Genomic DNA, 13,230 nt, shown 5'->3' on the forward strand with positions numbered 1-13,230 from the left:
CTCGTATCAGGCGCTAAATCTCTGCCGGCTTTCCTGAGGTATTCCGGGATCCCTGTGCTTCACAGCTCTTGAGAATCTCGTTCACTACGAACCCAGACTAGACACGACTTCTCCGAAGAAAGGTAGCATTTTGGTCCTCCAGCGCCATGACCGCTACTCAATGGCGGACCGTGGTGTTATTGTCGTCTGAACTTGAATGGGCGGGGGTGCAAATAATTTTATTTTCCATTTGCAGTTTAAATTGGACATGACTTGAAATAGATTTTATTGTCTTAAATATTATAGGTAATTCAATGTTGTTTTAAGACAGCAAATGTTTTCTTTGAACAAAGAAACACGCACTACCGATGTTAAGAGAGGGAGCCATCCCCCCTGCCATGCCTGTACTTATTCCCCTATTTTGGCAGATGGACGATTCCTGGATATCTCATTCTGATTGGCCAGCGTCATGTTTGTCTGTCCTCCTGATTGGTTTAAACTTTAAAAAGTTTTATCACATATGTGATAATCAAAAATTTAATGCATGGCTGTTACGGCGTCATAACCAGCATGAAATGGGGCCTTCTGATTGGCCCACGTCCCCTGGCTATATGATAATACTTGTTATACGTGAGATTTAAATTTCTTTCCTTTTCAGGATCAAATTCTGTAGCTTACATACAAGATGATATCATAAACAACTGGCTTATACTCAAGGTATTTTCTGGGCAGATATACATGTTTCCGTGTCTAATTTTCAGGCTCCACTACAGCAACCACTTTTAGGGTTGCCGCTTACAAGAATGTTGGAAGGTCGCTGAGAGAGAATCTTCGCCATGGCAACTACTGGAGAGTACATCGTCGTTGTCATCAACGGAAGTAAGCTTGTTGTGTTTTTGCCTTTAGGTTTCTTCTACGTTGTGCTGTCTTGATCTTGTTTCTTCGTGATATCAGATCCCAATACTTTAATCTTACAAATTGATTTTACAAATAAAAAGGTTGGCGATGAAAATGGCGACGGGGTTGTCGTTTATATGTATTGATCATATATTTGTTGTTGGTGATGTGCTTTATCTATAGTATTTACCTTGTATCCTATGGCCTGGCTGTTTTCATAAAGGTTGTTTAACACGATGAATGTTTGTAGGGCACTGGTTGGTATGTTTTAGCAAGGAGGTCCTTTTTTCAACCTCCTTGGTTTTAGTATTCACCTTTTATCCTATGGCCTGGCTGTATTTATAAAGGTTGTTTTACACGATGAATGTAGGGGACTGCTGTCAAGGAAAAAAATCGGTCTCCTGTGTGTCGCGAGTGTCCTTGATATCACGTTCAACAACAAACACAACTTGCTAAGTTATTAAATTTTTCATCATGCAATGTACAAGTAAACATCAGTGACCATATCAACAGAAATACGCTCACATTCACAAACTAGAGTTCGGCGAACTCATACCTCCATGAAATATTTAGAACTTTTGTGAATTTATGCAAATGACTTTAAATCTTTTAAATGATTCATGCATGGTGATGTTCATCATTGACTAACGTACACATGTCTAACGTATAAAATTCCCATAATTAATCATTAAGTGGTTTTGCACATATTATGCAAATCAGTTTCTTATTTGTATATTTCGTATCTGCTCATGTTCTACCTATCACAATTTACATGTGTTACATTAAATTTGATTAAACTCCATCATCATCATCATCATCATCATCACGGACAAGTACAGTTACTGAAAACAATGGAATTATACAATTTCCTCATAATCGTGCAAATTGAGCCCCATTTGCATAACATGTATATCATCATGAACATCATGGAATGATGGCAATCCGTCGTTCCTTCCTTCAGTTATCCTCTTTGGAATGTCTTGCCACGATGGTCAAATTTGGCCCAAAAGCTTCCATTCGGACCCAGAGTATCGGGTTACCGGGGCTCTCGCGCGGTCCCCGCGGAGGGCTTTCGGTGACTGAAACATCTTCTACAAGATCGTGATAGTTATAAAAGCACGTGTCTCGTCGAGATTAAATGAAAACTGGCAGTGTGTATACGTAAAATCTTACCGTTTTAAGTTAGATTTAGATCACTTCGGATTAACATACTGACTTGAAACTCGGAATTCATCAACTGGGGACCACCGTAAACAAAAATTCTGGGCATAAACTGTAAGATTTACGGAGAGAGGAGCTTTCCCGGTTAGGTAATTGCTAAATCGTCAAACCCGGTGCGTTCTATTCTGGAATCATAATTATGACATGACTTCACGGAATATCGGGGCAAATGCATTACGCCCAAATAATCTGTAATAAATCTTATACTTTCAGAAACTAGAAGCTCTTTCTTACGCAGGTGATTTCCTGTTGGTTTGAAATCTAAAACAGGTTCAAAACATCAGGGGAATTTACGCGAAAGTCACCTGATTTGGGGTCGTATTTGGGACAGGAAGACAATACACAATCGGTTCAAAAATCTATATGAACTAAAAAGGAGGCTAAAATACTGTGAATGACTCAAAATTAAGAAGATACGCAGTCGTATACTTCAACGACAAGCTTTCTTGTGAGTGGTGTTTACGCCCGGAGTCATGGAACGGACTACTTTCTCTTTCGGAAGAAAAAAAAAACTGCATAGAACTCTCGGCATGGCGTGGCGGCTGGCCAAATTGTACCATCGTGTAATGCCCCTGCAGTTTCAAAATTAAATGTTAGGGAATTGAAACTTGTCCCACTTTGTCATGATGCTAAACACTAACTACCACCTAAATGTTAAGACCATATCATGTCCGGGACAAGGGATACATTGCAAAAACTGATATAATATTCTCAATAATGATACTCCTATTTTGCATAATGAATATTTCATCTTGTACAACATTGTCCAAGGTATCTACATACCATTGTTTATTGTTTATTCGTTTATTGTTTATTCAACAGATCTCCATTAGTGATTACAATTGAAATTGCATCTCTAATCTTCCTGGAGTCGTTACAAAAACACATTACATGATACAACATTAACACATTACTTATTTACACCTAACAACGCCTAAATCTAACCTAAATAAGTCTCAAGTAGCTGAGAGGTCAGAGGTCAGTATCAAAATTCTATACATAATTTTATATACATAGATGTCAATGAATGTCTTTACCACCATTTCTGTAGAGGTTTGTGTTGTGTCTGTGTTTTTAGTCTGTCTTTGATGTGTTGCTTGAACATGGATGGTGTAGATGCTTTAATGTATTGTGGGAATGAGTTGTAGGATTTAATACATCTATACAGGAAAGTTCTGGTTGCTGCGCAAGTTTTGGGTTTGGCCAGTCTGAATCCCCCCCCCCTTGTGCTAGGCGTGTGTTGTGTCGGTGAGTGTTTTTGATTGTGTGTAGTCTTTTGTAGGTAGCTTCTGGTTTCTTAGCTGTTAGGAGTTTGTGGAACATAGTGAGGGTTCTGGTGTAGAGTCGTTCGTTTACCTTTGGCCAGTTCAGCTTTCTATGTATGTCATCAGTGTTGGAAGTGTACTTTGCATTAAGTACTAGCCTGGCAGCCTTATTTTGCAGGGTCTGTAGTTTATTTAAATTAGATTGAGAACATGCAGACAGAAGACATGCACAATAATCCATGTGACTCAGAACAAGTGTTTGAGCAACAGTTTTTAACGTGTCTCTAGTGAAAAAGTCCTGAGATTTAGCCAGTGCTGCTAGTGCGCGTGCCATTTTAGATGTTACTTTGTCCAGATGTTGTGCCCAGGATAACTGCTGGTCCATCAACATTCCTAGTAGCTTAGCATGCTCAACCTGTTCTATCATTTTGTTGCGCATCGAAAGCTGTAAGGCTGGCTTATCTTTTAGTTTGTGCCGGCTTCCAATAACTATAGATTTGGTCTTGTCAACATTGAGCACCAGTCTATTAGCTTGAACCCAGTCATTAATATGAGTGAGTTCAGCTTGAAGAGTGGTTTGTACCTCCGCTATGCTGGAGCCTGCTGCAGATGGGGTTGTGTCGTCTGCGTACATTACTACGTCGCAGTGTTTTACCACTGTAGGTAAGTCGTTAGTATATACGCAGAACAGCAGTGGGCCTAAACAGCTACCCTGTGGTACTCCACTATTAATCTCTTTGTAAGTCGAGATACCACCATTTACAGAAACGGCCTGCATCCTGTTTGTCAAATAACTTCGCATCCAGTGTAGGGCAGAATCCACAAAGCCATAACTTTTCAGTTTGGCTAGCAATATTTCATGATTTACAACATCAAAGGCGGCGCTAAAGTCTAAAAGGACAGCGCCTACCAGCTTCCCTTGTCAATTTCCTCAAGCCATTTGTCCGTCATTTCTACCAATGCACTCGCGGTGGAGTGTTGTCGCTTATAGGCATGCTGGTAGTCGGACATGATGGCGTTAGAGACAAGGTAGGTTTGTATCTGATTGTTGCATATCTTTTCCAGTAATTTGCTCAGAGCCGGTAACAGGCTGATTGGACGACTGTTAGGTCCATTTAATGGAAGTGCCTTGTTTTTTACAAGAGGTAGTATTTTGGCTCTTTTCCACTGTGTGGGGAATGTGTGTTGTTTGATAGAGCAGTTGAAAATATGACACACTGGATTTGCTATATGATCGGCCGCGATTCGCAATAGCGTGTTATCAATGTTGTCAAACCCCGTCGATTTACAAGGCGGGAGTGAAGTAAGTAATTCATGTACGTAGTTCTTTGTTAGTTCTTGAAAGGAAAAAGAACAGCTTTTTGATGTCATGATGTTTTCGTTGATCGGTGCAGTGACACTGGCTATATCTACTGAACTTTGCGGTGTCAGGTCCTCAACTTTTTTTACGAAGTACTCATTGAAATATTCAGCAATGTCCCTAGGTTTTGTCAATGTCTTACCGTTTGTCTCGATGAACGTTGCAGTTCGTCGTGAGTTTCTACCTAGAATCCCATTAAGTACTTGCCAGAGCTGTTCGCTGTTTCTGTCTCTACAATGTTCTTCAATCAATTCCCTGTAGTGTGTTTTCTTCTTCCTTCTATTTTCTTTGACAACTACGTTTCTCAATCGTTTATAAATTTCGTAGTCAGATGCTAGACCTGAAGCTTGCGCTGCCTTTTTAGCGTCGTCCCTCATGTTCATAAGGTCTCTAAGGCCTTCATCGATCCAATGAGCCGGTGACGACCTTACAGATCTCTTACGGATGGGAGCGTGCTTGTCGGCTATTTGTGAGAACAGGGACATGAAACAGCTCAAGGCATCATTAACATCTTCTTCATCATTCACAAGGTGCCAAGGAACTAGAGAGATGTCATGTAGGAAATTTTCTTGACTAAACTTACTGTAAGAGCGTTTGAGTGTGATGATTGGATGTCCCTTAGGTACCTTAGACTTCCTTGTGGTGTGTATTAAGTTATGGTCTGTATATCCTAACGGGATTGATCTCGTGTCGGTGAATATGTCAGATCTGTTTGTGAAGATGAGATCTATACAGGTGCTGGTCACATGATCACCATTTGAGTGTGCTACCCTTGTCGGCTGCTTAACTAGTTGGTGCATGTTGAGTGTAGAGGTTTCCAACTGAAGTCTGCCACGCAGGGGACAGCTGGTGTCCGACCAGTTAATGTTGTAATCCCCTAATACCAACACCTCTTGATTACCTTGTGTGACTGTGTCAAACATATGTGTGATTCTATGTAGGTAGTCTATCGTAGCATTTGGTGGTCTGTACATGCATCCTACCAAGATCGGCTTGACATAGGGAAGATGTATCTCTACCCAAGTAGCTTCAATTTCCGGCATCTGTAAATCTAATTTACATTTGTATGGAATACTGTCTTTGATATACAGAGCAACGCCATGAAAACTCGTTGTTCCCTTCATGAGTTATCCTCTTTTTGACAAAAATGCCCCTGCTATCCCCAAATAAACTAGCCACAAAGGGGCCCAAATTTATGTCATGTCTTGCTAATCACAAGAGCTATCTATACCCAAAAATCGTGACCTTAGCTTGTTCAGAACACGAGATAGTTGCGCTGCAGTACCAAGGTAAGCCACGGGCTCAGAATGGTTAGACGCTAAGCAGTAACAGTTTACAATACTGTTTATTGGGTGCATTTATGATGCTACCATGGTCATTGTTCTCACTAAAGGTAAAACTATTCATTGTGCCCTACAGTCAGCATCGTGGTGACTGTTGTCGGCGGCCTCCTCACCATACTGACCATCTGGACACGTCCGGCCCTACGGAAACTGGTCAACGCACCTCTGGTCAGTCTCAGCTGTGCAGATATCCTCTTCGCCATCCTGTATTCCCCCTTTTGGATCCATCAAATCCTAAACCCCCAATGGGAGCCCCCACCAGCACTGTGCTGGGTTCTCGCCTATTCCACTCCGGTGCTGTTGGGGGTATCGTTAAGCCATATGTTGTGTATCGCTCTTCAGCGTTACTTCAAGATCTGTACCCACAGTACACGTCTGAATTCCACACGTGCACTCGTCATCATGCTCTGCATCACATGGTTGGTCCCCATGGTTTCATTTTTGCCTCTTCACATCGTTGAAGAGGTAAAGGTGGACCGAAAGATGAAACGATGTGAGGCGGGAAATTCTGACAAAATCTGGGCAAAGATACCCCCAGTCATTCTAAACACCATCCTACCATACATTGCTGCCCTGGCCTTTTACATCCTTATCCAGAACCATGTGAGGAAGAGTAAGAAACGAGTCCAGGCTAACGCACAGGGCCATTTGGCAGTGAAGTGCACACGGGGGAAGGGGGGTAATGCCGGCTCTTCCACCAGCACAGAAACCAACAAGGTTGCAAAGCCTGTAAGAAATCTGGAGGGTGTAGTGTGGGTGGGTGATGAAGTGTCCACATCAAGTGATGACGGACAGAAAGCCAATGACCAGATAAAGCCCAGTAAACCTAAAGACGCCATGATCCTGGTTGCTCCGGCACCAGGCACAGGGCTAGATGAACAGGGTAAAACAGCTTTGTCAAGTGATGAGGAACAAAAAGGCAATGACCGGAAAGAGTCCGATAAAGCCAAAGACATAACCCGTACTGTCGCTACAGTGTCAGATCAGTTTGGCAAAACTAAACGACAGCAGCACGCTGTCCCAGGCAGCAGCTCACAAAGCTGTACCAGTCCTGCTGAAAGGCAGATCACGAAAATGATGATGATGCTGTTTGTTGTCTACACCTTATGCTGTATGCCCATTATCGTAATGGTGATTTTCTCCAGCCAAGTTCCGGCCGAAGCCTTCACTGTGGGCCAGCTGCTAGCAACATTGAATGGTGCCATAAACCCGATCGTATATGGCGTCATGAACAAAAACATTCGCCAGGGTTACAAGCATATCTTGGACAGGGTCCTCAACTTCATAACGTGAGTTTCTTTCCAATGTTTGACATCTGAATGAAACTATGTCAGAAAACGACTGCTAACGATTTGAGACCGACAGTCGACATTGGTGTATATGTATAAAAGGAAAAATTAAATGACACAATAGAGAGTTAACCATATCCAGACTGGACTTTTTTGTCATTCGGTCCGCCTTCGTAATTTCAAAACGGCTTACTCTACAATTACCAAAGGAGTGATATGCTCGTCAGGTTTTAAATTTCTAATATTTTTGTATCATTGCGACGAAAATATAACGTAATGATGACGTCATTGGCTTTTGGCTAATACAGTACGGGGAATTCCAATAATACGTAAATACATTCCTATAATGTTTAAATATTTCACACAAAAAGTTAACATAGAGGCTTCTTATCAATATTTTTGTGTTATAAGACTTCTGTTGTCAAAAGCCGACGCAACGACGTCAACAATGACGTCATAACATGACGTCATTTGTAGTTAAGCTATCTGCCATCTTAGGTTATTAACCTTAAATGACTTAAGTTACATCTGTTTCAACATATAAAGCTAAAATCCAAAACGAGCTGAAAACGTTCACATAAATGTTTTCTGTAAGAAAATACCAAGTAGTGATGAAATCCGAGTTAAAATAAGCTGGATATACTTTTCATCATGATTGTCGGCCATCTTTGATTTTGACCAATTACGTAAGCCAATTAGCATAATCTATGAATATTTAATTGTAAATGTCAAACAAAGATATGTTAGATATATATGAAAGGAAGTATAGTTTAGCAAGAAAATCTTAAAATGCCATTGTTTTAAGCAAAATTAGTGATTTTTGTAACATATGCCTATCAGAAACCCGTTGCCATGGCAAATGAAAAAAATATAGACTTACTCTATTTGTTGCAAATTGTTGCCAACAACATTTTAGGGAAACTCACCAAGATTGGTTGTTATAGCACAAGCCGTTTGGGAGCTATACGACGTCAAATTTGGCGCATGCACTTTTAATGCCCTCCCTCAGTCTGGATAGGGTTAAGATTATGTATACCTTACAGAAATGACAGAAAAATAAAATTGTTGCCAACAATATTCTAGGAAAAGTCACCAAGATTGGTTGTTATAGCACAAGCCATTTGGGAGCTATGCAACGTCAAATTTGGCGCAAGCACTTTTAATACCCCACCCCACCCCCCTCAGCCTGGATAGGGTTAAGAGTATGTATTGATAGAATACAGTGGGTTTATAAACGTTCTTCAGTTATTATGCAAATAAGCTAAAGGTTTGCATAAGTTGTATTTTATTATGTAAGCCATCACTTAGGCTATCTACATACTAAAAAAATAGGGATATTCTAGGCCAAGTTTGAAAGGATATCGGTGTCTACAGTTCCAAAAAGACGCTACATTATATAGGGGGCCCAACTTTAAAGCACTTACTCTCTGTCCCATTGTGTATCTACCACAGTCAAAAATCACAACCGCAGCTTGTCCAGAATACGAACACTCAACATAGAAGTTCCCCTGCAGTACCTTAGTAAGCCGCTAGGGAGCTCATTATCAAACTTTATGTTTCTTTTACTGACCCACCTAACAAATATGATCATGATCCATCCAAAGCTTCTTGAGTTATGCTGTTAACACGCAGGTAGACAGACAGACAAGCACGCTAAAAATAGTAACCTTCTAGCTAAGGTTAACATAACATATTATGATCATAATGAGAAAAGGCTCAATTGAAATAAATACCTTCATGAATTAAACAAATTGTAAGAAACTATTGATACAATTGAATCAAAATAACTTAGTGTAACGGTAATGTTTGTCCGGAAATCAAACAATTATCTGGTAACCAAACGTAATCAACGGATCAACTGGAACATAAACAAGTGACCGTAGATAACATACTTCGTGACGTATTTATAGTTTCTGTCGCATCAGTTGCAACAAAATATGTCATGCCGATGATAGGGACAGACCCAGGCAGACAAATAACGATGAACAGGAAGGAAAACGAAGCCCTAATATTACTGATAGCGTACCAGGACAAAGCAATGCAATGTAATTTTCTAGGAAGCCAGAATCTAACATTTGTTAGGTTACTATCTGTCACAGAGTAATCAACTATTAAAGTGGAAGATCTTATCTTATCAATGGTCGGACAGTATGTCGTATAGTATGTATCATAACTAGTCAAAGAAAACCGTGTATGCGAATGTGGATGGCCACTGATTATAAATAACAATCTGCGAATTCTGCTGAACTGCTGCAAATTTCGAGTTTGTCATTTGATAAGATAAAGGAAACAAAATTTATGGGATGGGCCGGGATACATCAGAGTAACGCACAGTGTTTTCGATATTGAATGAGCTATACATTGGGTACAGTTCGCTGTTTATGATCTCTAGTGTTAGAAATATTTGTCAAAACTTGCACAGTAAATCATCCATTAGGGGTGGGTACCGGTACAGAAAATTCAGGTCCAGGCACGGTTCAAGTTAAGAGGATCAGGGCGGGACGTGAACCAGGACTTGATTCGGTATGTCAAAACTTGAGAATGGACAATACTCAACAATTGTCCATTCCGCTACAAAGTTTTGTGGAGTATTTGACTCCCACCGGCGTTTTAACCCTATTCAGACCGGGGGGGGGGGGCTTTTGAGGCCCGCGGTAACTTCGATGTCCTATAACGCCAGAACGGCTTACGCTAAAGCCACCAACTTTGGTGAGTTTTCCTGAAATATTGTTGGCAACAATTTTACGAAGATTGACAAATTTTTCATTTTTTCTTGTTTCCATGACAACCGTTTGTTGACAGGCAGTTTTGCAAAAAATCACTATTTTTGGTTTTAACAATGTATTTTTCACATTTATTTGCTATATTACTGCGATTTTATTACATAAATAAAATCTTATATCATTTAGCATATCTTTCATAATTATATATGCATAAATTATGCTAATTTGATCAGCCCAAAATCCAAGATGGCGGACCGAATGGCCAGATCAAGAATAACACGCTAATTTTCCCTTAAAATTTGTAACTACTTGGTATTTTTTCATCAAAAACCATCTAAATGAATGAATTTAGTCTATTTCCATTGCCCTTTGTGATTATTTGTTGCAAAAAAAGTATTTCAAAAAATTCAAAGTGGTGGATATAATATGGCGGAGCCCAACTCGTATCTTAGATGTGCATGACGTCATTTTATGACGTCATATTGACGTCATTGATGTTGCTATTGGCAACGCAAGGCGTAACAAACATCATTATTATGTTATCTGCACTTGTTGTTACATTTTTGTAGCATAACTTGAATTTTTCTGAGAATACCCTTTTTTCATGGGTTTGGCCAATGTAATCAAATTGATGACGTCATAATTACGTCATCTTACGTCAACGTAACGTCAAACGTCACACACCTGTTAGATATTACGTCAACATTATGTCCTAAAAATTTGGTGGCCTTACGGTACGTCGTTCAAGAGTTATAGGACTTAGAAGTGGAGGGCCTCAAAAGCCCCCCCCCCCCCCCGGTCCAGGGATGACCAAAAAAAGCCCGGTCTGAATAGGGTTAAAACTCTACAAGGCTAACTGCCTCTGTACTATTGACTGTAAAACTTGAAGACATGACAATTGACTTCGCTCTTGTTAATTAACTCAACCGGTAAACCCCGAAACGTGTGAATGCCAGATCATGTAATCCGTTCATTTCCCAATAGGTCCACCGATTTTTTTCAGGTCCGGTTGTTTTTGACCGGTCCAGTAAATTTAAGAAAAGGAGTACCGGTACCCACCCCAAGTATCCATGCATTCATTCATAGCTATTATCAACTGTGTTTGAAACGACAGAATGTACATTCTACGTACAATATATGGTTCTTCTAAGTACAATATATAGTTATTGTATTTTTCATCCTGTTCTTTCCAACTTTGTACGTCATTTACAATGGGTAAGAAATATTTGACAAAAATTGTACGTGCTACCAACTGGTGTACAGTGAAGTTTCTTTATTCATAGACTGTATCAATTGTAATAGAAACGATTGCCTTTTCGTCCTTATAATAGTATGCAGAATACTATTTGTAAGTCATTTATAATTGCTGCACGGTAAAGTTGATTTATTCATATGATTTTGAATGCTGTTGGAAAGGATCGAGTCTTTGGATGTACTTTTTCGCTTTGAATGTATTTTGCTCTCTTATACATTGTATGAAGAATGAATTTCGTAAGTGATTTGGAATTGTCATGAAATATATGTTAATACTTGTACGTTGTACAAATTGCTGCAAAGTTAAGTTCAGTTATCCATTCACAAATATTATTAATCTTGTAAGAAACGATTGAATCATTGGGTGTAATTTGCTGTCTTTGGATGTACATTGCTCTTTTGTGCACGTACAATACGTTTTGTGAGTCATTTAGAATTGTTACAAAATATTTATGAAAATTTGTACGTTGTTTTACCAACTTGGGCAAAGTTAAGTTAAATTTCTTTCATTGATTCATTCATAGATATTACCAGCTGTATTGGAACCGATTGTGTCTTTGGATGTACTTCGTAGTGCGTTGTATGTAGAATACATTTTGTAATATACATCATTTAGAGTTGTTTCGAAATATTTGTCAAAATGTGTACTGCGTTGTGTAGATTAGCCCCATTTATGCTTTCATAGATCTTAGTGAAACAAATTATTGAATTTTTGGATGTAAAATGCTCTCTTGTGAACCAAACAAATAGTTACTCAAGCAACTGAATATGATTTTGGAAACGGTTAGACGTTTCAACTACTATCCTGTAGCATTTGGAATACATTTTCGTAAGTCATTTAGAATTGGAAAGAAATGTTTATCAATACTTGCACGTCTCTGAGCAGTTCAATTATTCATTCATAGATATCATCAATTGTGTTAGAAACGATTGCATCTCTGGATGTATTTTGCTTTCTTGTAAATTGTATGTAGAATATATATACAATTTGCTTGTCTTTAAGACTTTATGCACTGTTGATTTCATCCAATATATATTGTCTTGTCTAAAAACATCTGACTCTGTTGTATGCTTACTTGAACAATGAATGAATGAATGGATGAATGATTGACTGAATGAATGAATGAATGAATGGATGAATGATACAATGAATGGATATTTTGATTAAGGTGCCATGCGTTTTAAAAACGCCCAGCCCGCGTAAATGCCGGATAATATAATCTGTTATTTTTCCAAAAGGTCCAACATCCAGGACTGACTTTTTTTCAGGTCCAGTTTTTTCGCACCGGTCCAATAAGAAAACCCGGTTTTGAACCGGTGTGACAGCGATCTCGCCCCCCCCAGCGATCTCGGTGCAAACATGACATTGAAATGAAAAAGACAATTTTTGCAGCTGAGGTGGTATAAAAACAGTGCTACTGTGAACGTATAAATCAACACCGTCTATGGTACGGAATACGTCAGCTATATGTTTTCAATTTGTCACAGTGTTTTCTTTCTTGTGCTGGAAACATTTCCAAAGGACTAACAAAAACACACGTGAATAATAGTTTCTCATTATAAACACTATCTACTCGCAAGTTCATATAGCTGTTGCTAAATGCTGCACAAACACTGGTAAAGTACCAGTCTTAAGAAACACGGGTAAATGCATCAGTTCCTAAATACTAGAAAAAACAGTCATGTTGGAGGTGAAGATATCCCTTGGCCAGGTGCATATACCAAAATATGCATTATTCTAATTAATACCTAATATTTGCATAATCAATAAAGACATTACATAGTTCTTTTGTGGTCACTTCATGGCAGAGACTTCATATTGGAGATATATAGGTTGCTTGAGGACAGGTGAATACGATGAAATACATCTTATGTCAAGACTCAGGTATAGCAATAATG

General features: G+C 39.2%; 1 protein-coding gene across 1 annotated transcript; it reads left to right on the top strand.

The window, feature by feature from the left end:
• The first annotated feature begins 815 nt into the window (after window positions 1-815).
• LOC118411177 (alpha-2C adrenergic receptor-like) lies at window positions 816-7,358 on the top strand. Its single transcript, XM_035813254.1, has 2 exons — window positions 816-858; window positions 6,142-7,358. The coding sequence occupies exons 1-2, from the start codon at window positions 816-818 to the stop codon at window positions 7,356-7,358; spliced, it is 1,260 nt and encodes a 419-aa protein (XP_035669147.1).
• The last annotated feature ends 5,872 nt before the right edge of the window (window positions 7,359-13,230 follow it).

This window comes from Branchiostoma floridae, chromosome 3, assembly GCF_000003815.2.
Source record: "Branchiostoma floridae strain S238N-H82 chromosome 3, Bfl_VNyyK, whole genome shotgun sequence".
NCBI classification, from domain to species: domain Eukaryota; kingdom Metazoa; phylum Chordata; class Leptocardii; order Amphioxiformes; family Branchiostomatidae; genus Branchiostoma; species Branchiostoma floridae.

What these genes read in the sequence shown, in the direction of transcription:
- LOC118411177 (XM_035813254.1), top strand. Translation starts at nt 816, where the DNA reads ATGGCAACTACTGGAGAGTACATCGTCGTTGTCATCAACGGAA. An exon ending in CGTCGTTGTCATCAACGGAA is followed by an intron (nt 859 to 6,141) that starts GTAAGCTTGTTG and finishes TGTGCCCTACAG; the next exon opens with TCAGCATCGTGGTGACTGTT.